Source organism: Filicampus tigris, chromosome 14 (assembly GCF_054856515.1).
Source record: "Filicampus tigris isolate MCC_2025a chromosome 14, RoL_Ftig_1.0, whole genome shotgun sequence".
NCBI classification, from domain to species: domain Eukaryota; kingdom Metazoa; phylum Chordata; class Actinopteri; order Syngnathiformes; family Syngnathidae; genus Filicampus; species Filicampus tigris.
In genome coordinates, this window is record NC_141230.1 from 8,427,501 (window position 1) to 8,453,117 (window position 25,617).

Here is a 25,617-nt window from a genome sequence, read left to right on the forward strand (position 1 = left end):
TTTTTTATCTAAAAAAAAAGCATAATTAACTGTTTTTGTGTATATCATTATGTAGTGTTATGTGCAGTTTCTCCTCCACCGGGGCATTGTAATATATTATTGTAATATTGTTGATACACTTACATTACCCTCCATTCAATGTACATACATTGTAAGTGTAGTTAACTAATATTCTCCTGCAGTGCATGCATTAGTATGTTAGTATGGTACGAGTGGTAGTTGGTTGAAGTTTGTAGACGGAAACGCAAACGGAAGACCATTTAAAATGATAGGCGGACCAGCCTATAGGCGGATAGCGGAAGGATACCCCGGCTGCAGGCGAAGGACGATAAACGGACCGGGAAATTTTAGTAAAATGCCCAGTTCTGTCGCTCGCTCCACTCGAGTAGGCCGCACGCATGCGTTGTTGGGTTAGCTGCTGCTTCTTTGTTGGTTTGAATGCTTCTTCTTAGTTGGTTTAGCAGCAGCTTCTTCGTTGGTTTAACTGATTCCGCTTCATGTTTGGAGTTTGCAAACCATTTTTTTTTTTCTATCAAACATTTTATCGCAGGCATTTTCTATTGATATCGATCACGTATCAATCAGGATACATTGATATTGAATTATCACCCAGCCCTGTCCTGACCTCGATTTGATTGAGAGACTGTGCCTGTGGCAGAGTTTCTTTACAATTTTCTTATGTTTGGAGATTAACACTAGGAGAGCAGTCATTTTGACTGTTTTCAAACTGTGATGTATTATTACTCTGCGTATATAGATATAAGACGCCTCTTGTCTTTTCCTAATTCTGTATATATTTCATTACCAAGGTGCAATTTTAGGGTATTAAACAATATAAAAATAGTTATGATTTTAGTATATTATTCCTTTAACTATGGCGTCCCAGGATGCTGTAGTTAAATTAATAATGTTAAAGGAATAATGTTAAAGTTAAAGGAACATTACATTATGTATGTATATAAGTACCGGTAAGTATATATAAGTTAAAGAACATTTATCTTAACTTATTGTGTTGATACTTAGGTACGAGATGGGGCTATGAGTTGTTTGGTGGAGATTTACCGGCATGTGGGTGAGAGGGTGAGGATGGATCTCAGCAAGAAGGGCCTGCCTCAGTCACGGTACTTGCATCTCTTTTCCTGCTTCTTTTTTTGTTTGTTCACATTTATATTTTTGGGCTGGCAAATAAAAATGCAAGGTAAAGATTATCCAGAACTAATCAATGACCCACTAAGATTGTTGCAAAAAAGGTTGATTTTATGTTCACTAATATGCTATTTTTTCATTGCTCCATAACTCATGACTGCACACCTGAGCAGATTGGATTTCTTTTGTCACTAAATCTGACCTCTAAATCAGATGCTGTGTTTAAAGGGCAGATTTACCCCCTTTGATCTCGCAGCACATGCCTGGACTCATTTTTATTTTCCCTCATGCCTCATAATTTTTGCCCCGTGTTCTTTCATTTTATTGTTCACAATCTTCGGGCAAAATTTGACAAATTATTACAAACATCTTTCTAGTATTCTGGAGTATTACATATGGGTCGTTATCATATAATTTGATCAATAATGGTAAATACAGTACATACCCAATTGAATTTACTTTTCTATTACTATTTACGGCTCACCTGTTTTCTTAAGATGAGCAATGATTGGTCGTTATCTGAGTCTTAAGCAACTTCGATGTCATCTTCAGTCGACAGAAGTGACAAAAATGGCCACCCTGCAAGCTAGCTAAAAACGGGTGGATTTCTCATATTCCGCAAACGCAATATAGAATGCAGTGTTTAGACTGGTGGGCCTGCATAAATAAGACATATTCTGGAAAAAAATATGCTTGGGTTGACTTCCACTTTAAGGGAATTTCACTAAACATAGCAAACAAGTTCTGTCATGGAGAGCAAAGTCTTCCAGCTGCATGCCTAAAATTTGTCATGTCTGTATGACAATGACACATATGAGACATATTACAGATCGAATATAAACAAATACGGTGTTGAGATTCACATTAAATTATACACCATGTATCCCAAATCAGACACTACATTATTTTTTGATCATTGGGTCGGCAGTGCAACTTCTTCTCCGACATTTGCTTAGATGGCCCAATTGGCCATCTAATGCAAATTCTGGTTGTCACTTCAAGCGATCGTGTTCCAGTATCATCTCCTCTTTTTGCTGTGTGATTCCTTTCAATTTCCTTTAAATTTAATAGTGTTTAATTTACATATTTTGGATTACACATGTATTTGCTTTCATATTTTTTTCTGAACAATTCTTGTCCCGTGCCTGCATTACAGGTTGAATGTAATCTTCAGCAAATTTGACGAAGTTCAGAGATCTGGAAACATGATCTCCTCTTCGGGCTCAGGTGAGTTTTCCTCCTCGGTGACATTATTCAGCCCATTCTTCCAGCTTTCTTTCTTTTTTTTTTTTTTTTTTTTGTCTTAAGCTCTTACTTTCAGCGCCTGCAATAATATGGTTTTATACTCGTGCGATTCATTCAAAACAATGTTCATGAAGTTGTAACCAGTGAGTTTTGTCCCTTTTTCTTTGTCATTAACATTTAACTGGGAAATAGACGAGAGATAAATTTCATGGCTTTTGAAGAAAATAACATCTACATATACTGGAGACGACCCCTTAAATGCTTAGTTTTTAAACCTGAAATTACCTACCTAATTACCTAATACATTGATGCTTAAGGCAACAATAATAAATCAACGTGTGTTTTTTTTTCTCTGTTATTGCTGCATAGTTAGGAGAAATAATTGTTGTGGCGGGGAGGGCTGCTGAAAGGAGTGGAGAGATTGTCGAGGAAAGAAGTGAGGGAGGGTTGGTGTGCAAAACAAAGCAGCCATTTCTGTCGAGCTTAACAGTGGGTGAGAGCTAGAGAACCCAGAGAGAAGGGGAGAGAGCGAGAGTGGCTATGAGCTGTGCATAGCTTCGGCATAGCTGCACCATGACAGCAGGAGAAGGTAAGGTTAGCAATGAAGCAAATTTGATTTTCTGTTTACTGCAGTCAGATGGCGAACATGTACTGGTAAAATACATTGGCTGCATGCAATGTTGAAACTACTTTGTTATGTAATTTGCACCATTATACCACTGTTAATGACCATCCTATTATGTAAAGATGCTGCTTGGTAAAGATGAAGGGTGAATGTATCTTTGTGAGGAATTGTCATTGGTGCAAATTAGGGTGTCATTGATGCTAATACTAAGAATAAATAATAATAATAATAATTGCTTTAGCATTATACCCCTTGACAGAGACACAACATACAAAAACATGCATGTTAGGATAATTGAAGACTTAAGTTGTTGCTGGTGACCTGTCCAAAGTGATCGGCTCCAGCTCACCGTAATGATGACCAGCGATATACAAAATGGATGGATGAGTGGATGTTATTTTTGTTCATGTAAGAGATTTAGGACTTGATTTACCAAAGGTTTGACATGCAAAAACAGGCGCAGACTTGATTGCTCATGCAAATAGATGTGGAAACGTATGCGGCTCACCTGTTTTCTGGGTGTGGTCACGGCTTACCTGCTTTCTGGGTTTAGTCATGTGAAATTTCAGCCGCCAGCAAGTGTCAGTACAAAAATGGCCCCCCCCCCCGCAATTGATAAAAATGAGGATTTTCTTTTCTGCCATATCACAAATGCAATATTATTCCTAATACGATGTTTGGCTAGTAGGAGCGCATAAAACATTATTGCAAAGAACATTTTTGACTTGACTTAAGTTGTAAGTACCGAGTCTGAAAGGCAGGTGCAAACCGGCACGGATGTGCGTAATGGGGACTGCGGTTACTGAGGCGTATGAAAAATAAGAGGCGACGGGGTGTGTGTATCTTAATTGATTTGAATTAAGAAATAACAATTATCTTACATAACAAGTACCTTTTTTTTAATAACACATGCTCATGCTGTTCCTGCTTATACTGTCAGCTGAATGGTGAAAAGTACTGTCAAAACTTTGATGCTTGTGTGGTACAAAAGCCAAAGACATCCTTGACGTTTACCTTTTGTAATTGTGAGAACAGAAATCACACATGGGGCTGGTATAACATACTTGGTTAATTTTTTTTCTGTGACTGAGTGAGATTGTCATTGCAGTTAGGTTTCAGAAACTGTATTGACCATTTTATAGCAGCTCAATGCATAATGCAACGTATGTTCTCTATTTATAACCAAAGAGTAGCTGGTCAGCCAGAGGTTGCAAACTGCGTACTTTATTGGTACAGCAGCCACTTTCAATTCTTACGAGGAAGTCATTTGATCTGCACACGGCATAGCTTTCAAAAGGATTAAAATGATGTATATGCATGTGCTGTATATATTTGTGTGGGTGTTTGCATCTTTATCTGCTGCTATTGGCTGCTGGAACGAGCGTAGGAGAGAATTAGTTGAAAGCCTGTTATATAACCTTTTTTGAAGTTTGAAATACCAAAATGACGTTTTTCTCCCATGTTCTTAGAAAATATGTTTGATGCATTGCCCCAGGGCACAATAGCTGTGATTGTTGGGGGTTGCAGTCAGTGCACCAGTCCCAATCTCTCCACAACTGCAGCACTGTTGCTGTATTTGGGCCACTCATTATAATTAATGCGATGCTGGGATGAGCAGCTGAAATTTCCCACTTGAGGATGTATTAAATGCATCAAATTCTAAACTCACTTACACGCTGAAGAGGAGTGTTCAAAAGACTTTTGGATGAGGTCCAGTAGGACAAGCATTCAGTTGGTGTATGTGTAATCTGTCTTTACAGAAACATCGTCAGCACTGGCATGATTTACTTTGTTAACAATGAAGTCAACTCCAAAATGTTCTTTCCAATACAGTATGTTCTATGTGCCTCCACTAGTCTAAACACGTAATTATGGTTAATATTGCATTTGTGTAATGTGAGTTAAGAGCAGCAAAATCCACCCGTTTTTAGCCATCCCAGGGGGTAGCCATTTTGTCACTTCCTATCGGCTGAAAATGACAGCACAGTCGCTCAGGTAACAACCAATCACGGCACACCTGTTTTCTGAAGCTGAGGCAAGATTGGTTCTTACTTGAGCCCTGAGCAACTGTGATGTCATTTTCAGTTGACAGCAAGTGGCAAAATGGCCACCTCCTAAAATGGACAAACGGGTGGATTTTACTACTTATCTCATATTCCATAAACGCAATATCAATCAGAATGCCATGTTTAGAATAGTGAGGCTACATATAACATATCATTTTAAAGAACATTTTGGGGTTGACTTTGACATTCGTTGTCTTTTCAGATTTTAATGAGCAGGTATTGTTTTGACAATGTAATGTAATGACATGTCATGTGGAAAACAAATAATATATTTTCATAGATTATTTTTACTTGAGTATAGATTTTCTTCTGTCTGTCCTTCTGTCTCACTTCATTACGAAGTGTGAGGGAATCGGCATTTCATTGCTTTTTTTTGGGACACGGTGTGCCTGCTGTCTATGAACACTTACCTTTTTCTTTTCATTTTCATGTTTGCACAAGTCATCAAGTTGTGATGAGCAACATTTTTCTTTGCACAATGATTTTTGGGTTCCAGAGCCTATGGGCTATTTTTATTTGCCTCATTACATACAGCATGAATATAATTTAATCAACCTGCTAGGTTATTCTTGTTTAGGTTGTTGTAAATATGATAAAGAGTTGAATGTTGATATTGTTGTTCCACTGTAATAATCTTCAAAAGGTGTGATGATTACAAGTCAGTCAGGCATTTTAATCATGGGCCTTCGAGTCTTTGTACGAGTGAGTGCTTGTTAGAACAGGTCAGACATTAGAATTTAGAATCTCACATAGGTAAGTGATTAACCCTCTCTGTTTTTGTTTTGTAAATTGGGTGTTAACAGGCTACAGACAAGGAAAATGTGCAGAAGTTGATTTATTTTCAAAACCAGCACTTGGAAATATATTTTATGCTCTGTTGAAATTATTGCATGTCAGCAAGACATGTGTTTGACGATAATACTGTAAACCTGAGTGATCGCCCTATCATCTGTCCTTATTATGTAATCTGGAGAGGGTGCTTGCTACATCACATGTATCTGTGGTCCAGAGAGCTCTCATGAGGGAATATTGAGACAAAAAGAGCATTGATATTTGGTACAGCAAAATCTCAGACGAAAGTGTGTGTTGAGCACAGAGCATACTGTTGTCGTTGTTGTAGTTTAAACTTGATAGTGTACCCTGACACCTAGTGGCCCTTTGTTATATGCCAACACATTAATTTACGACTTTGTCCAGTTTTTACAGAAAAGGTAAAAATGCTGATTATGTCAAGAGAGTCTTCATATTTCCTCATTTGTACATGATATTGTTAGACAGTTTGTGTTGTACACATTTGCTTCGTAACACATTATGACTAAATGGTGATCTCACATTAATAGATCCCTTCCTCTTCTCACTACTGTGTGTCAACCATCATGAGTCACACAACTATACATGCACAAGCACACACACACACACTTATACACACATATTGATAACCTTAAAGGAAGGCTTAAGGGTTGGGTTTTCTGGCACTGAGAGAGCAAGCCGAATGCAGAACAACAAGCACATGAAGAGCACGCATATAGAGGGAAAGAATCGTAAATTTAGTCCACAGCAGTGATGCTGAGGAAGCTGGTGTGCAAGAAGATCTGCTCCAGTAAGAGTGATGTCTTTTTATATCATTTTCTCTTATTATTCGGCTATTGTTTTCTCTCTGCTCTGCTGGTGTGTTTTTTTTTTCCTGTCCTGTTGTCCATTATTGTCAGCTTCTTTGCCAAAGCATCGCAATATTGACTCTCAGTCATCGAGACCCACCTCGTTTTCTCTCCTGCCATATTTTCTTCAAAGGTGGACCTGTTGCTTTAATAATACACCCCTTCGTTTTTATATTGTAAATGTTTGGGCATGGCTGAGCATTGTGCGAAAATGTGTTATTAGACTATTCTGCTCTGAATTCTATACTTGTGCTGTGATGTTATATGCTTTATGAACAATGAGAGAGACAAAGGGATGGAGTGCCGTCAGAAACAGACACTTTTTTTTTGTACCGGTAGTTTATCGCTGCTTATGGGTGTTGTAAAAACATGTCGGGAAGAAATGCATTCGCACTGATGAACCTTCAATTGTGGTTCAAAAGAAGTAAGGATTGTCGCTCCAAACGTTCATGAGGTTCATTGAACAGCAACTACACAGTGTCATGATATCTGCTTAAGGCTAATCCCTCATGTGAATAATCATGTTGGGTAGGTGATACGGCTGTGTATTTATGCACGTCTGCCGAATTAGATTAAGGTCAGATGGATGGTTAGATAAATGCTAAATAGACTCATGCACACAACCTGACAAACTGACTAAGTCGCAGCCCACCGTTGATCGTACTACAATGTTACATCGTATTTATCTTGTACCACAAGGCAGAGCTGAGTCGGGTTGTACACTGGGCTGATAAATGAGAAGAGAGTCGTGATACATTTCAACATGAAACCTCATTCCAAAAAGGAAGAGCATTGTGCGAAAATATCTTTCCTTGGTGTAAAACAATGAGTGATAAATTATTTATTGTCTGGACTTAAAAACGTGCTGCTGCTGGACTCTTAAATGTGTGTTGAATTTTTGTTTTACAGATAAAAACTTTGAAGATGAGGACTCTGTTGATGGAGGCCGGTCCTCCTCTTCCTCATCCTCCAAAGCACCCCCTAGTGGCAGGAGGACTGTAATGACCCCTAGAAGACCCAGCTCAGCAACCCCAGTTAAGCCCACAGGTGTGTGTCTGTGCACACAAGTGTGCGTGTCCTGTCAATCATAGATACGCTCCATCAAGTATGTCTGTGCTCATAATATGCTACTTGTGTGCGTGTGATACTTAAAGCTAAAGAAGCAGCTGCTGGTGCTGTTGATGAAGAGGATTTCATAAAATCTTTTGACGATGTGCCCTCCGTCCAGGTATTTGAAAACGCTAATTCGTAAGACTACAAAATACCTCGTTTGAATACTATGGACAAAACCTGTACCTCCTATCACCAGATTTACTCTAACAGAGAACTTGAAGACCAGCTGACAAAGATTAGAGAAGTTCTGTCAGATGACAAGCATGACTGGGAGCACAGAGTGGTAGCAGTAAGTTAAACATTCACACACTCAACACTTGCTAACTGCACACTTTTCTTATTCAAATTAGTCAGATTGTGAGTACTAGACAACTCCACATAAACTTGGACATGCGTAAGGTGTTAAGAGGAAAAACTGTTCAATATTGACTCTTATCTGTTTATCGTGCTTCCCTTTTAGCTGAAAAAGGTTCGCTCACTCATGCTGGCTGGGGCAGCGGAGTATGAAAGCTTCCCTCAGCAGCTGCGTCTGTTGGAGGCACCGCTCAAACTGTCGGCTAAAGATCTCCGCTCCCAGGTGGTCCGCGAGGCCTGCATCACTCTAGGGTACGCTGAAAAAGTGCAATCCTATCTGATGAGTCCTTCATTTTTTGAAAGACACAGTTTGGCTTTTTTTCCCCCTCAAGGCTTTATTTAACCTGTTGAACTGTCGAGTGGTTAGAATTGTTGAGTATGGAAAAAATGATATGCCAAGATGGTATATGATTGTGTAAAGGAGGGTTTCCCAAGTAAAAATATGAATGCATTGGCATGTACTTTTAAGTTAATGACCCTTCCTCTATCCATCCATCCGCCACCAAATAGTAATCACCTATAGGCCGGACCACCTATCATTTTAAAAGGGCTTGTGTGTGTATATTTATAGTTCAAACTATTAATATAGTAATTTATAGTCACTTTTTGGGTGACCCCTGCCATTCATGAATTTTTGCTATTTGCGGTTGGGCTTGTTCCCTATCCCCTGCAAATAGTGGAGTTCCACTGTATTTCTATATCTTGTGACACCAAACGGGAAACTACTTTACAAATTTGCTTCATTACACGTATTAAGCTAATGAAGATTTGAATTGCTCTTGTGTGAAATGAGCAGCAAGCCTTCTGACCAAAACCATTCTTCATTAACATTTTATTACAACACTGATGAAATGGAACGTCCTTAAAATGCAAGATAAAAAGCTGCAAGTTGACGAATGGACTGTGAATGTGGAGAGACTTTACGATTTGTAACTGTTTGGACCCCAAACGAGTCACAGAGTATTATGGAACGTAACAAAGAGTTTTTACTGTACAAAGCAACAAGTGAAAACATGATGCAACGTATGAAGAACAAACAAAGGAAAAAGTAAACTCGACAAAAGTGTAACTGCTGAGTATGTAGTGTAAATCCAGGTCAGAAAGTAAATACCGGGAGCTCGTTTACCTGCCTGTTGAATAGCAGCACCTGTGGCTGAAGCCAAATTGTGGCTGGGTTTTTACTTTCTGGACTTGGATTTGCCACCTCTGTGAGTTGGAAGTGGTAGTAAAAATACTCACAAACTAACAGAAAGGAATATCCAATAATTACGGTGCTTACAACAAGCACCACATCAAGAAGGAGTAGACGAAAAAAATGGGTTACAGTGTTTGGGAAGTGGAGGGTTGCCAGGTAGACAACAAAATCAAAATGGATCTGTAATGTTTTGCATCATGTCTCCCATGTTGACCCTTCTGTTCAGAACTAAGTTTAGGCCTGAAAATGCTGTCATCTTTATCTGGCCATACAATCGAAACATGACTGTTCTGAGGAGGCATCTAAATTGATGTTTACAATCAAATACTAGAATTGCAGGATCACTCATCCCACTCTAGATTTTATTCATTTATTTTAATATATATATTTTTTTATATATGTTTTTTTTAATTGCAGACCTAACAGCCTAGTTGTGGTCCTAGCATTAGGACTGGTTGACAAAAATACTCTTTAAGACTGAACTTTTTAGCAAGACCAGTATCTGTATAAGAATGCAACCACAGAAAATGTATGCAGTCCACATCCTCTCGCAGTATTTTTCGCTCTGACTGTGATTAGTGCCAACATATAAGCACAGTGCTAATCGGACCAGCGCTTTCTATAGGCTTCAAATTTACATACCATATCCTTGATGAATATCAACATTTTAGAGGAATTGACATTATGTTATAAAAACTGGATGTGTAATAGAGTTTTACGTGGTAATATTTTGTACACAAAACATAAATGAACTATTTTATTTAACACATGGACTCTACTAAGAAGGGATACATAAGTTCTAATCACGCCCCCCCCCCTCTCCCGCTGTTATTCAGACATTTATCATCACTGCTTGGTAACAAGTTTGACCATGGAGCAGAGAGCGCCATGCCTATACTGCTGAACCTTGTGCCCAACAGTGCCAAAGTCATGGCCACTTCTGGAATGGCTGCCATCCGCCTCATCCTCAGGGTGAGCTGTCGCGACACATGAAATACTATGTTTATTATCATCTCATTTACGTATGTATTGTATTATTCAAGCAACATCATCAAGCAGAAGACGCAGATCCCAAATTAATAATTTTCCCCCTGGCAATACCAAACTTAAAGCGGAAGTCAACCCAAACATATATAATTTTTTAAGAATATGTGCACAGCATTGTGATTAATATTGTATTTGTGAAATATGAGTTAAACAACAAAATCCACCCGTTTTTAGCCATCTCTGGGGGCGGCCATTTTGTCACTTCTGTCGACTGAAAATGACATCTCGACTACTCAGGGCTCACGTAACGACCAATATGGCTCAGCTTCAGAAAACAGGTGAGCTGTAATTGGTCGTTATCTGAGCCCTGAGGGTCTGTGATGTCATTTTCAGTCGACAGAAGTGACAAAATGGCCTCCCTCTGAGATGGCTAAAAATGAGTGTATTTTGCTGCTTAACTCACATTTTATATTAATCATATTGCCTTGTTTTAATTTTTGGATTGACTTCCCCTTTAAATGCCTTTATTTTCATATGTATTTTATTTCTCTTGTTTTACAGCACACGCACTACCCACGTCTTATCCCCATCATTACAAGTAACTGCACCTCTAAATCAGTCGCAGTCAGGCGGTAAGTTGGCCTTTTTAGCATTCAAGGTAAATTAGCTTCCTTGAATTGAAATGATTTGCCTATTTTTTAAGGGGAAGTCAACCCAAACATTTTCTTGACAATAATATATGCTATGCAGCCCCACTAGTCTAAATTTGACATTCTGATTACTATTGTGTTTGTGGAATACGAATTGAGCACCAAAAGCCACCTGTTTTATCCACCATTTTGTCACTTAAAAACGGGTGGATTTTGCTTCTTAACTCATATTCCACAAACACAATTGTAATCAAAATGCCGTACTTAGACTAGTGGGGGTGCAAACAACATATTGTTGGAAGGACAATTTTGGTGTTGACGTCTTTAAAACCTTACTTGCTTAATGGGTTAATTTGGAGAACTTACGTTGTTGTTGATTCACAATTTCTGACATGGACATCCTTTTTAATCGCATTAATAACCCCAGGTATTTAGTTTTATAACATTATAATTGTCTAGTATCATGGTTATTTATTCAAAACTGGTTCCTTTCTAGACGCTGTTATGAATTTTTAGATCTGATGCTACAAGAGTGGCACACCAATACATTGGAAAGGTAAGCAACATGGCTTCTTGAATATATCTTCTATGTCCTTTGGAAAAACAAATCTTAGAGTTGCTGTACAACATTGTGTATGGAGTGTGTAGATGCGTTTTAAATTTCTCCTCTTCCCTCTCACATGGTTGCATTTGAGTTTATTAGCAGTTGACGAGGTTGGGTGCACCACTGATGATGGCCATTAAATTGATAAATTCGGGAAGTTGTCATCATCCAATTGGAAAAATCAAATCGGTCCCTGTCTCTAATTAGAATGATAACCACCTCAGGGACTTTAAAAGGCATGTGAAAACTCTAGTGCGTGGTCACATTCTCTGTAGACAACCAGAGGAAAAATCTGGGGACTGACGTGAAGAAAGTAATACACCTACTCACCATGTTCCCTTGCTGTCCCAGGCACGTGGCTGTTTTGACTGAGACCATCAAGAAAGGCATACACGATGCTGACTCAGAGGCCAGATCCATTGCAAGGAAGTAAGTATGAAACGACGCCTTCAGACTGTACATTTTGCACTCTGTCAAAATGTTTTTGCTTGTCGTCATCATTAGGTGTTATTGGGGTTTCCATGGTCACTATAGTCGAGAGGCAGAGCATCTCTTCCAAGCGTTGGAGTCCACATATCAGAAAGCCCTTCAGACTCATTTGAAGAGCTCGGATAGCATTGTGTCTCTACCCCAGTCGGATCGTTCTTCATCATCTTCCCAGGAGAGTCTTAAGTGAGAAAACTTTTCCTGTAATTTTAGCTAGATTTTCTGTACTTTTTGCCAGGCTAAATTAATGTCTGTATAGATTTTTTGGGAGGTTCCATAGCACAAAAGTGCCATTGAATATGACTGTAAAAATATGGATGCTGGTGCATTTTGTGTGTGCTTGTTGTTGCATGCACAACTAAGAAACCATTATTTTTCTGTGCATTTTGTTGTCATATCCACACGTTAATTTGTCAGACAAGGATCATGACCAATGTTGCTATATCTCTTCATTTCAGCCGACCCCTCTCTGTGAAGACGGTCATTGGAGGCAGCATAGCGAGGAGTAAGCACGTTTGCACTTTTGCGTAGTGCCCTTATTAATGAACAAAAACATAAACTTTGACCCGGCATTGTTTTTCAATATTGAATTGTTGACTAATTAGGGGTTAAAACGCTATACAAATACAAAGGGTAGCGAGTATAGTCTGTACTTTTACCAAATACATAATGCACACATGTTGATATGCAGAAGTAATGAGTCTACTGATGTTTTAGAATCCATATAGATGCTGTATACCTGCAAACAAACCATCATCAGTAGTAGTCCAGTAGTTGGTAAAATGAATAAGTTTAAAAGTGAATCTCTATTCCTCTGGAGCTGAAGTGATTATTATCTTCCCTGTTGTCTCAGCTAAACTCGTTAGCACCCGGATGCCCATTACATCGGGTTCCCTCCAGCGTTCACGTAGCGACGTCGATGTAAATGCTGCCTCCAGTGCCAAGTCAAGGGTGCCCACTGTTCCTGTGTCTTCGGCATTCAGTTCAGCAGCTGCCCTTCCGCCTGGATCCTATGCCTCCTTAGGTAATCCATTCGTTCTCTCCATTCATTTTCTGAAGTTAAACAAATACTTGACTGTATCTGTGCGGCAACTCTCTTAGCAAGAGAGAGTCTGATTTAAAATAATGTCAAATTGTAATCAGTCAGATAATGCATCAGGTGCCTCTTACTGTGTACATTATGACAATGGTCTGCTCTTTCTTTTTTTCCTTATAGTTTTTATTATAACATGCCACTAGTTTGAGTAATCTCGTCATACAAACAGTATACACAATGAATAACTAAAACAGTGAAAATTCTCTCCTGTATTAATTCATTCATATAAAATGAGCTTCCAAATAACCATGCATTTGTTTAGACCTACAAGGATTATCAATGATAATAATTTCCCATTAGGCTGTTCTGTGAGCAGGAACATCTTAACAATTAAATGTTACAAGCTAATTGAAATTGAGTTTGACATATCCCATTCCAAGACTGTGTGCACTGTGTGAAAAATCCTTGCCTGTCTTGTTTCACTCCAGATGGTCGATAATAGCAGATATTAACCAGAATGGGGCGCTTTCCTTGCCCACTCAATCCTCTTTCCTACGTAAACCATAACTAACATTTTCCTCTTTACCGCTTTTCCCATTCGTCGCTGCATCGCCTTACCTAAATGTCAAAAAGATGGCACCTCTGGTAAAAGTGATGGTAAGACTTACGTGTTTATCCATGTTAGTGTCTGTAGTTTTACAAATTGTACTGACAATTTTGTGTGTCTTCTAGTCAGCTGTCTGTTTACATCCTTTCCTGTTACATCTGTGCGTCCGTCTCTTCTCTTAATTCCTTCCAAGTGATCGTAGGTTGTGTGGAACTGCATGGACTCTCTGCATGGACTTCCTGTAACCCAGACAACAATAGCTTCAGTTTCCTACACCAATGTCAAATTCTGTCTTATTGTATTTGATCCCATATGTCTATTGCCATTTTTTCCCGTTTGTCTCAGTGCTCTCAAAAATGATGCAAATTAAATTTGAAGAGACAAAAAATAACAACCATCTAAAAGCCTAAGAACCTGGTTTGTTTGTCCTCCAGTGTTGGATTTTTTTCAGGACTAGTTCATCCTCTCCATTAAGGCTCCCGGATGTTCTCTTTTACAGTGTTTGGTTCAAGGATTAAATTAGCCATCGAAATGCCATCTTCTCACTCGACATCTTTTCCTCCTCTCCATTCTTCTTTGGTACCCTCCCGTCTCATTCAGGTCGTGTTCGTACCAGAAGGCAAAGTTCTGGCAGTGCAAGCGGAGCCAGCCCTTCAGTGGTGGACAGTAGAGGTCGGAGCCGAGCCAAAGTGGTTTCTCAGTCTCAGCGTATGTACACACAGAATTGAATTTACGCCAACGTTATATCCTCATTAGTCGTGACATTCATTGTGCACATTTTGTGATCCACATTCTGTATATTGAAGTGTGAGTTTTTTCTTAGCTCTTTTAAGTATACGCCTCACTAACAAATGTGTGTGTGTATGTTTACATACATGTCTGCACAGTTTGTATGCTTGCATTTGAAGTTGAATTGTGCTTTTGTTTGTGGAGGTATATTATTTTCCACATTCTGTCATTGGAACCAAATTCACAGTCATTTAAAGTGTAGTGCCCTATGATTTCTGTGATGCCGTATAATACAGTCACATTCAGATTAATCATCAAGTATTCATATATGCAAACAACTTTATCCATGGCAAATTGCAAAGAAAAAAGCTAAAATACAGCTTCTAGAATTCATAGGGCCTAAGAGTGCATGCGGCATAAAATCAATAAACATAACCCTTTATGTCTCATTTTGACCGTTCTTGATCTCCAATTGTCCTGCCTATTGCTGCCATCATTCAGGATCCAGATCAGCCAATCCCATCAGTGGTAAGGCTTCATCCAGTCACAAGCTGGATGGCTAAAGCACTATCCCCTGAGCCGACACAACTTTGCACGTCTCGATCCTTTAGGCCTTTACTTTCCATTCACCACTATATTGCATGCTTTAATTGTGAATGTTTGGGCGGTGAGAAGCTGATCAGAAACTCAAAATTGTACATGGCAAGTCCCTTGTCTTTCTATGTTTGTCTGGTACCTGGTCGCACTTGTCACATTTCCATCCCTACTTAGATTTCATACCCCATCTGTGTCACTCGTCACTTATGTGCATTAATTCAGTTCATTTTATGTTTGTCTTGCATTTATGTCTTGCTGGAGTTACAGCATATGAAGCCTCTTTGCATTTCAAGTATACATACATACATTATGTTACATTCACGTTTATGAACTGATTATGCTCATACCTTTCTCAAATTGTGAGTTGGTATATGTTACTGTATTGACATATATTACAGTTAGGTCAATGCTCCAAGCATTGCATTGGATACAATGGAAGGAAAAGTACTTTGGGATTTCTTACATTTATGCATCAATTGGTCATAAAATGAGGTCTAATCTTCATCCAAGTCACAAGAATATACAAAGAGTCTGCTTGAACTAATACCACACATTCAATTATGTGTTTTCATATTTTATTGGAAATACCCTATCAGGACAGAGAGGCAAAAGTAAATGAACCTATAACGCTATAGGGATTCTCCAAAAGCTCATCAGAGTCAGGTGTAAGCCAACCTGGAGTTCAAACGATGAGACAAGATTGGAGGTGTGCCTTAAAGCTGCTCTGGTCGCTTGAAAACACTCACCAGTTTAGAATTATTTCTTGTCAAAAAGCATTGGCTCAAAAGATTTCTTTGAAGATCTGCGATTAAAAATTGACTTGTATAAAGCTGAAAAATGTTTAGAATAGTATCACTAAACATCTTGATGTTCTTCAGACCACAGTTAGTCAACTTGTCTATAAATGGAGAAAGTTCAGCACTGTTGCTTCTCTTCCAAGGAGTGGCCATCCTGCAAAGATAACTACAAGAACACAGTGTCAAAAAACCCAAAAAAACTATAGTGTCAGCTGACGACTTAAATAAATCTTCCGTCTACCATCAGTTATGTAAAACATGAAACAAGAATGGGCTTTATAGGAAAGCACAGGATGAAGTAATTTCTGTCTTTAAAAAAAAAAAGCACAAAGCATAAAAAGATTGGATTTCACAAAAAATCTGAATTGAGTATCATGCCCTGCAGTGTGAACGTAGTCTTAGACACAGACGCAGGAAGTAGTCCTTGTTCCAGTATGCCGAAAACAATATAGACGCCTGCTCATGATTAGATTCGGAAGAGAATGACAACGTGGACGTAATAGGAATTTAAATTAAAGACGATAAACTGAAAAGCTGGCATCCAACCATACATAGGACACACCGCATTACAAGGCGCACTGTAAATTTTGGAGAAAATTAAAGTCCGTCTTATGGTCCGAAAAATACGATAATTATTTTTGCATGTTTTTTTGCATACATATGTGTATGACTGTGTATTTGTCAACAGCTGGCAGTCGCTCCAGCTCCCCGGGCAAACTGCTTGGACACAGCAGCTATGGTCGGATCCCTCGGGCAACAGTGTCTGCCTCCAATACACCAGCTGACAAACGCAGCAGGATCCCTCGCAGCCAAGGGTGCAGCCGAGAGACCAGCCCGAGTCGAATGGGCTTAGGTATGCTCGGGAGACTTATGCACACAATTTGTGTAGACTGCTGTTTTTCCTAACTCACACTGCAGTATGTGTGATCCTGCAAGAGCTATTTGGTAAACATTAAGGAAAGTCAAAACCTGGACCTATGGAGCACATACACTTGTTACAACAGAGCATATTGACCTGTAGCTGACATACAGTAAGATGTCTTCATTCTTTCTTCTGGTGGTATAGGGTGATTTTGTTGTTTTTTAAATTTTTTTATTAGCTATTGCTTTAGCTGTGGCTGTGTGGAACTGGTAGTGCAAATTAAATTACGATGCTGCAGATAAACAAATTGAAAATAAATTTTGTCCGTTTTACAAAACAATTGTTGTGAGGTTGTCGGGCGAGAAAATATATAATTGTGTGTTTATCACATACTAATTGTTGTTTTCACCCAGCGCACTTTCGAATTTAACTAATAACGTTTTGGCTTGTATTTCTCATTGTACATATAAACTTTCAACGTTAAGTCTGCTATATAACAATTTACTCTAACAATTTTTGCCTTTATAACCCTTTAAATGTTTCTGCATTGGTACACTTTTTTTGAAGCAAATTGTCCTGTTTTGTTTTTAAGAAAGAAGGGAAAAAAGGATCATATTGAACACATTTTATCCTTACCATTAGTACGGTAACTACAGCACAATAGCAGCACCACACTTTTTCTTCATCAAGTCCAAAATGGTCTTTCAATACGTTATTTCTTATTTCCCATCTCCGCCTGTCTAACATTGCTCTGTGAATGCATACTGACACTCCCTAACTTGTTGTCCTCACAGCCAGCTTGTGTGGTAAAAAAGCTCTTCTCCCTGCTGCTCTTCCCTACCGCACGCTAGCCCGGAGCCGCATACCCCGCCCCAGCATGAGTCAGGGTTGCAGTCGCGACACTAGTCGCGAGAGCAGCCGCGACACCAGCCCTGCACGTGGCTTTACTCCTCTGGGTAAGTATCTGTGTGCTACCAGCTGTCCTAGAACAGCTGGTCCAGCCCAGATTGTCCCAAACAAACGGTCTTCCACAAAATGCCATGTGCTGTTAATGATTTTGTCTGTGGTCAAAAACATACCCCAATTAACTGTATGCATGTTCTTGCACTGTGTGGGTCCTCTCTCCGTGCATGCCTTAAGTTGGCTTCTTTGGGTTGAGAACATAACTTGTGATTGACCAGAATACTAACAACTTGGCTCAAATGTGTTCTTGAACTGTTCAACTGATGTATTCATTCTGTCTGGAAGCATAAAGGACCCTTATTGAATCATGTCATAGAAGTGACGTTATTCCTCACAATCCATGGTTTTATCTGCTTTCATTGCTTGCGTTTTTGTCTCCCAAGTAAAGGGCAGGCCTGTTCCAATTTGAATATGATGAAACAGAATTAACCCCAAACATGGATTAGTAATGAACAATCATCATCTAATGATTTATTTCTATGGTCAGAAATGTTAGTTTCCTTGTAGTTGAAATACATTTTCAGCCAGATAATTAACCTTTTTTAAATATGAATAGAAACAAAAAGAACTTGGGCTAATGTGAGACAATGTAGTATGAAATTAGGGAGTTGGAAGTCGTAACTAATTTTAACAATTTTATCGGTTACCTTTTTCACATCTTCATTTTTATTTTCACATTCTATCAGTTGATTTTATCCCATTCCGAATTAGTATACGATGTAGATGCAATGTGTGTGTTTACAAAAATCAGCATTGCTAAATGCCTGTAGTAAAAACTTATTTTTAAATTTCCCCCCGTCCAAAACGCAGAATAAATCAGGTTGTAAACGAAAACAGATTTTGTTACATTAAAATATGTGATTAATTACCCTTTGCGCATATTGCCAACCTCTCCTGTACCCCGCAGCTTCCCGACGGCACTCCCGTTCAACCAGTGCTCTCACAGCTGACCCCCATGGCCAGTCAGGTGACCTGCATGAATAGATGTCCCAACCTACCAGCCACTCTTAGTTTTCCCCAAGACCCTGTCTCATACCCGCCCGTTGTCTGTTGTACTTGCATGCTTTGTGGTAACTGCAGGCAAGAATTTTATTTGGAAGATTTTATTCTTCAGTTTTTAGCAGGAAAGGTAAGAATAGATGATGTATTTGTTCAGCACGTTAAGAACACCAGTTTGTGTATTTGTTCCAATTTCATAGAGTTCTCCTGAGACAGACAGACTCAGCATAGTTATTATCGTTGACAGATTTGGTCATTTAACAGGTTGGAGGCAGTTGGTTGAGTTTTTCAGACTTTGATGAGTTGGGTATTTCATATGATGTTGTTCGTTGTTTTAATTTGGGACAGATCTGTGATGTTTTTTCCTGTTTGGTGCATTAGTTGGTGCTACTTCATCTTTTGGGGAAATCGGGGTGTGGCCGCCATTTTTTTTTTCCTTGTGCACGAAGCGTTGATTCTTTTCCCTTCTTATTCTGTTTCATTTTGGCAGGTTGACAAAATGCCAAGCTTGAAATACTTGCCTTCAACTGATGTTTTCAATGTTCTTTTTAATTTTTTTTTTTTTTTTCATTTTAAATCTTATTAATTCAACTGCACTTTACATCCATGATATACTTCAAAAGGTATTGGAACAGGTGAATGAATTATATTTGCAGGTTTTTACATCTATGCCTGATACACATTGATCTTATGGCAGCTTTTGTTTAAACTAAGGCTGTCAGTCGTTTAAAAGGTTTAATCGCATGATTTCCAAAGTTAACTCGTGATTAATTGCAAATTAACCACACATTTTTTTATCCATTCTAAATATAGGAACTAATATATATTTTTCATGATTTTAATTTTGTTAAAAAGAAAGTGGACCAATACATTTACCTCATGCAAATATTGTTGCATGTTTCATTGTTATAGTAATTTATAAAGTTATTTAAAGTTAAAAAGATATTACTAAATGGAGTGTAAAACTGAATTGGTTTGTATTGAGCAAAAAAAAAATGCCTTGAATTATTCTATTGCTACGTGTCATTAGCATTTCATGTTGGAAGTTGACGCATATACAGTACCGTACTTTACTTTTCAAGTAAAAAGTAAAGACGATTGAAGCAACTCATGGATTCCTGCTCATTTTGTTAATTTAACATTATAACTAGTCCCCAGTCCCCACAAATACAGTATATTTATTCCTATTCTATTTATTATTGCAACATTGTGTTATAATGACATCTCTGCTCAATGTTGCATGTCTTTCTTTTGAGTATAGACACATTGTCATTAGTGACGCAGCTTTCCAGCTAACAAACCAGAAATAACAGCCGATGATGTTACATTAGCTATGTCCCGGACTAGCTGAGTAAAATGCACCGCACGGCTCAAGAGCAAGTGACTTGGAGTCACTCCAAGACACAAGACCGGCATACACGCGACCAAGTGCCTTTCCAACCTCACTCACAGACCCCTTCTTGAGCTGTAGCAATCGAGTTTGATGCTAAATGCTAATCAACCTCCCAGGCTTTTGCCTCCCCACTTGAAGTAGGGAAGAGGTGGCAGTGCTCAACCGTTCAAATGGTTCCTCTACGTTAGCGTTCTCCTGTCAAAACAAGTTGTGTAAATGGGCTGCAGTGCAGTGCAGTTATGTAAGGTAATTCAGACATGGATGTGTGTACCAGAATTCCCGAACTATAGACTGGGCCAAATAAGGGACATGCATTAATTGCATATTTTTTAAAAATTAGTTGCGTTAAAGGGCCTTTTTTTTAGCGCGGTAATTTCGCCCTAGTTTAAACGCATCTGCTTTTTATGTGGGCAAATGTAATTGTTCCAGTATTCATGCTCAACTAATAGTGTTGTTATGTTACAAATAGAGTACATGAGGCTATCTTCTAAGTTGTGTATCGAGTGAAGATGTAAACACCTGGAAGCAGAGCTGAAATGTTCTCTCATATTAACTTTTGTATGCCAAACTCAAATGTTTTCAGTCTGCATCAAAAATAAAGGAACTTAGTGTTCCAATACTTACATAAAGAAATTAGTTATGGTAATTAGTTTAATCGGTTTTTGATCGTCAGGTAAGTTATGATACATGTACCTGTCGTGCCTACTGTATTTCATCATCATCATCTTCTTTTTTTTTTTTTTTCTTTAATTTCTAACCCATTTATAGAGCGTTATGGTTTGATTCACCAAGCTCGAATCTCAGCGTCAGTCAACGCTATGAGGGTTCTTAACACTGGCACGGAGGTGGAGGCAGCAGTTGCTGATGCTTTGGTAAGCGCAGTTGAATTTTGTGAGAGAAATTCTTTTTTGCCATCTTATTCTATGTAAATGTTCCTGACACAATGTAACTGGAGGTACTTCATGGATAATGAGCAGTAGAGTCAAAATAATTTATGTCATGTAGTGTGATGTCAAATGACTAATGAAATCATGTTTTGTGTAGCCAGGTATGTTCTTGTTCTTTAAACTTTCTCCTTTTCCTGTTTTTCTTTATTGTTGTCCTTGATTTCAGCTATTAGGAGACTCCAGGAATAAGGTAGTCGGTTAGATTAAACAGTACACTGTATATGCATTTCCACGCAATTATGCACTAATGAAGCGTAGAAATATGCACTGTAGCTTCAAAATTGTTGGCACCCTTCTGTTATTGAAAGAAAAACCTAGAATGATAACTGAATTAACTTGGAATGAAATTATCGAGGGCGTAATTCGCCAAGAGAAGCCACAAAGTTTTGGGGAGAATGTCCTTTGGATAGATGTGACAAAATTGGGGATTCTTGGCAAATCATGAATCAATTTAAAAACGTATGTAAAGGGGAAACAAAACACTGTACTTACTGTAAAACAAGAGGAGGCTCATTTATGTTCTGCGGCTGCTTTGCTATATCTGGCACATGTCTGTGCGATGATATCTCAAGAGTGTCAAGGTAGCGAAATGGACCGGTAACTTTCAGAAAGCTCAGTCTGGTCATGGGTCCTCCTCCTACAACAACTACTCTCAAGTGGTCTTCTGTGGACCGTAATGAAATCTTGTTGATCATCTCTGTAAAGAGTTGACTCGTGCAGTCTAGAATTGGCTCCCTTCAAACTCGAGACAGCTGGAGCAGTTTACTCACGTGGAGTTTTTTTTTAAATAGTGTAAGATCATAATTTAAAAGCAAAGCAGATTAGTTAATTGCCTGTCCATTTTATTGATTGTTACATTTGTTATTTGCAAGGGTTTTCTTTCTTTAACAGAAGAGTAACAATTTTGTGCATGTTTATATTCATCATTCGATTTTTGCTTTTTGCTTTATGTATAACATATCCCAAATGTGTCCAGCTGTGCTACACGTGCCAGTATTATTTCACTGTACATTTCCTATATTACTGCACACTGTTGATTCAAAATGTTCCCATTTGTATTATCCGTTTAAATGTTGCCATCTGTGAATTTCACCCCATCACGTATTTGTAGTCATGATCCCTGCTTATCAAGGTGCACTGCTTGACCCTGCCTGGCTTGATGTTTAGTCAGAAAATGCTGTATATTCAGTTTTTTGATACAGGGATTGCAAAATGTGACATATATAGCATGGCTGTATATGAATTATGAAATTAATCCTTTAGTAAAAACACATCGCCCCAAGAAACATAGAAAGCATAATTGCTGCCTGATGCTGGCTGTAACCGGCTCTGTTCATGTGCCAGTTTGTTTTAATATTGAAATGTTATATTGGCTCATTTGCTCCTCTCTTTTTTTTTTTTACCTTCAGAGGAAGCCAATGAGGCGGAGGTACGAATCACCAGGGATGTACTCCGATGATGATGCCAACAGCGACGCATCCAGTGTCTGCTCAGAACGCTCTTATGGCTCAAGAAACGGCGGCATTCCTCATTATCTTCGCCAGACTGAGGATGTGGCAGAGGTCCTGAACCACTGTGCCAGCTCTAATTGGTCAGAGCGGAAGGAAGGCCTTCTGGGATTGCAGAATCTCCTCAAGGGTCAAAGAATCCTGAGGTGGGCTTTAAATAATGATGGCATTCTCAGGGAATCAATTTGTTTTATTTGTTTGATGTTAACACCCACCAACCAGCCAAATGTGGGTGAATTTCATCAGTGGCAGGTACCTGTGTCACTCCCAATAGCCACTTTTGCAGGTTGAATTTTATGCATACAATTAACCCATTAAGGCCTAAAGCGCCTTTCTCAACAGCTCCCCAAAACCTAAGGTCGCCTTTGGAATTACCCTTGAAAACTTGAAGTTCTCCCAGAAATTCAACACTTACAAAATGATTAATATCTCAGCCCCTGTAGCAGACTGAAACATAATTCCAAACGAATTAAAGAGCTTAGACGTGTGGCTTTCACACAGGCAGAATTTATTATTATTTACTGTTTCAATCGAAGTTGTAAAAATAACGTGTCAGTGCAAGAGAAGTACTATTTTGATTAATTTTTAAGAAATCGAGTGGTAATTACCATCCTCTATTCTGTTACAAAGATGTCAATATTGTAATTGTCTACAAACCAGATCATATCACGTTCGACTGGTTCCACTGGTCGTGCACGTCGTCTATATATCACTGCCGTTATTTACTTTAATCAGAGCTCCCGGCGATCGACGGCGTCTGCCATTAGCCTACCTACGGCTCGAAAAAATTCCACGACATCCTCCGCGGTCTGGCGACAACGTCACGTGTGTATTCTGATGAAGAGACGGAGAATTGGATTAAAAAAGGACAGTGACGTAACCGTTCTCCCGGTTTGAAAGATAGAAAGACGCAACAGCGCTCCCGGCTGTAGTGGTAGAAACGCGGTATGCGCTCCCGGGCTTAATGGGTTAATTATTGTTTTCTCAAATGGTATCTGTCATAAACCGATTGCAATGTGAGACTACAACTTCACAACTCCTATGTGTACTAATATCGTTGACATTGGACTTGAGTGCTAATTTGCTGACTTGATGCCTTCTTGTTTTATTTGTTTCATATGAAGTCGAGTGGAGCTGAAGAGACTTTGTGAAATCTTCACAAGAATGTTTGCAGATCCACACAGCAAGGTGAAATAAATGTGGCTTCATGGCTTCTGTCTTACGATGTCATAATTTTACTGATTTCAGATTTTCTGACAAAATGTTACTCATGAAACTAAATACTGTACTGTCTCTCTTATTGCATGGCCTGCTTTGCTGTGGATTTGATAACAGAGAGTAAGTTTGTTCTAACCCATTAACACAACATTTAGCTGAATATGACTATTATAGTCAGAGCAATCAATATTCTTGTTAATTCATCAACATAATGTATGGCTTTAGGTTTTCAGCATGTTCCTGGAGACCCTAGTGGATTTTATCACAGTGCATCGAGAGGACTTGCAGGACTGGCTGTTTGTCCTCCTCACCCAATTGTTAAAGAAGATGGGGGCAGACCTGCTCGGCTCCGTCCAAGCTAAAGTCCAAAAGGCCCTGGATATCACAAGGTCTGCATGTTTTAATTAATTAATAATCTTCCAAATAGAGTGCACAAAAAAAAAAAAAAAAATATATATATATATATATATATATATATATATATATATATATATATATATATATATATATATATATATATATAAAGAGAAAAAAAAAGAAGTGTCATTTAAGTGCATAAAAAAAGACAGACATACATTACATTCCTTTTTTTTCCAGGGAATCTTTCCCATTTGACCAACAGTTCAATATTTTGATGAGATTCATTGTTGATCAGACACAGACACCAAACCTCAAGGTATTGTAGAAAATAGAAATAAATCATTGTTTGTCGATTGATGCAGTTCATTGAGCCCCATTGCTGAATGGTTGTTGTTATCCAATAGGTAAAGGTAGCTATTTTGAAGTACATAGAATCTTTGGCACGGCAAATGGACCCAACAGACTTTATCAACTCCAGTGAGACTCGCCTGGCTGTATCACGCATTATCACCTGGACCACTGAACCCAAAAGTTCGGACGTCAGGAAGGTAGGGATGCTTTCCGTATCATAGATGTCCTCTCCTTACCTAAAATTATTTACTCTGCCAAAATAATGTTGTTGATTGTTAAAGGAGACATGTGCATGTTTTGCATCGAGTTCCCATGTGTATAAATATGCTTTGACATCCTTTAGTCAAAATACCCAAAGGATTAGGAACAAATCTAAGTACATATCAATGTTTAGTTAAGCTTGATTTACTAGGTAATGTGTTTTTCTGTTTTTTCTTTGTTTGAATTGTCACGTCCAGTTTCTGATGAACTAATTAACAGCCATTTAGAGCGATGAATTGTCACAGACGGACACCATTTTGTATATGAAATCTGGCGAAAGCTGCTCGCTGATCAATGGTCATTTCATTCACGGCTCATTCTAACAAGCACAATGGCTTGGGAAGGGATACAACTCTTAATTCTTCACATGCACAAACACAACTGACCAACTTTATCGCATAGCAATATGATAAAGAATTTACGAACAAAAAATGATACATTTGAAAATTTTGATAGTTTTTATTCAGTGACGGCTTCGGGATTTTTCTGTCACAGGGCCAAAGGGGAGCTTGACGGTACGGTACAAAGGGGGGGCTGAGAAAATAATTTATAAATATATTTTAGAATATCAAATAAAATGTGTGAGGGGCTTAACTGGAGCTATACAAATTTCTGATGGGACTATAGCCTCCCTTAGCCACGGTGTAATGCCATCCCTCTTTGTATTACATGACTTTACCCCAAAAATACAAAATACATATCCATATCATCTTAATTTTATCTACTTCAAGGACACCTTTTTATAGAAGTAACACATTTTGGTAATAAATAACAACAAGCACAAAACACCCAGGACTAACAAAAAAAGTTTCATTACGTTGTAAAAAAAAAAAAAAAAAAAAAGTAAGCAAATTCATTAG

General features: G+C 38.5%; 1 protein-coding gene across 21 annotated transcripts in view; it reads left to right on the plus strand.

The window, feature by feature from the left end:
• The window catches only part of clasp1a (cytoplasmic linker associated protein 1a), a 53,438-nt gene that overhangs the window by 13,139 nt on the left and 14,682 nt on the right, over window positions 1-25,617 (plus strand). For 5 of the 21 annotated variants that reach the window (XM_086051389.1, XM_086051368.1, XM_086051372.1 and 2 more), the window contains exons 7-32: window positions 1,024-1,121; window positions 2,303-2,373; window positions 7,650-7,787; window positions 7,895-7,968; window positions 8,050-8,142; window positions 8,314-8,459; window positions 10,239-10,374; window positions 10,951-11,021; window positions 11,536-11,595; window positions 11,995-12,072; window positions 12,148-12,315; window positions 12,588-12,634; window positions 12,983-13,153; window positions 13,799-13,822; window positions 14,373-14,480; window positions 15,003-15,029; window positions 16,584-16,748; window positions 17,552-17,713; window positions 18,628-18,687; window positions 20,881-20,984; window positions 21,226-21,249; window positions 22,469-22,713; window positions 23,692-23,755; window positions 24,011-24,174; window positions 24,383-24,461; window positions 24,550-24,693. In XM_086051389.1, coding sequence (XP_085907515.1) covers window positions 1,024-1,121; window positions 2,303-2,373; window positions 7,650-7,787; window positions 7,895-7,968; window positions 8,050-8,142; window positions 8,314-8,459; window positions 10,239-10,374; window positions 10,951-11,021; window positions 11,536-11,595; window positions 11,995-12,072; window positions 12,148-12,315; window positions 12,588-12,634; window positions 12,983-13,153; window positions 13,799-13,822; window positions 14,373-14,480; window positions 15,003-15,029; window positions 16,584-16,748; window positions 17,552-17,713; window positions 18,628-18,687; window positions 20,881-20,984; window positions 21,226-21,249; window positions 22,469-22,713; window positions 23,692-23,755; window positions 24,011-24,174; window positions 24,383-24,461; window positions 24,550-24,693 — 2,721 coding nt within the window. Of the gene's footprint in view, window positions 1-1,023; window positions 1,122-2,302; window positions 2,374-2,872; window positions 2,981-7,649; window positions 7,788-7,894; window positions 7,969-8,049; window positions 8,143-8,313; window positions 8,460-10,238; window positions 10,375-10,950; window positions 11,022-11,535; window positions 11,596-11,994; window positions 12,073-12,147; window positions 12,316-12,587; window positions 12,635-12,982; window positions 13,154-13,798; window positions 13,823-14,372; window positions 14,481-15,002; window positions 15,030-16,583; window positions 16,749-17,551; window positions 17,714-18,627; window positions 18,688-20,880; window positions 20,985-21,225; window positions 21,250-22,468; window positions 22,714-23,691; window positions 23,756-24,010; window positions 24,175-24,382; window positions 24,462-24,549; window positions 24,694-25,617 lie in introns of those variants that run through there. The other 16 variants (XM_086051370.1, XM_086051390.1, XM_086051374.1 and 13 more) reach the window with 15 other exon arrangements.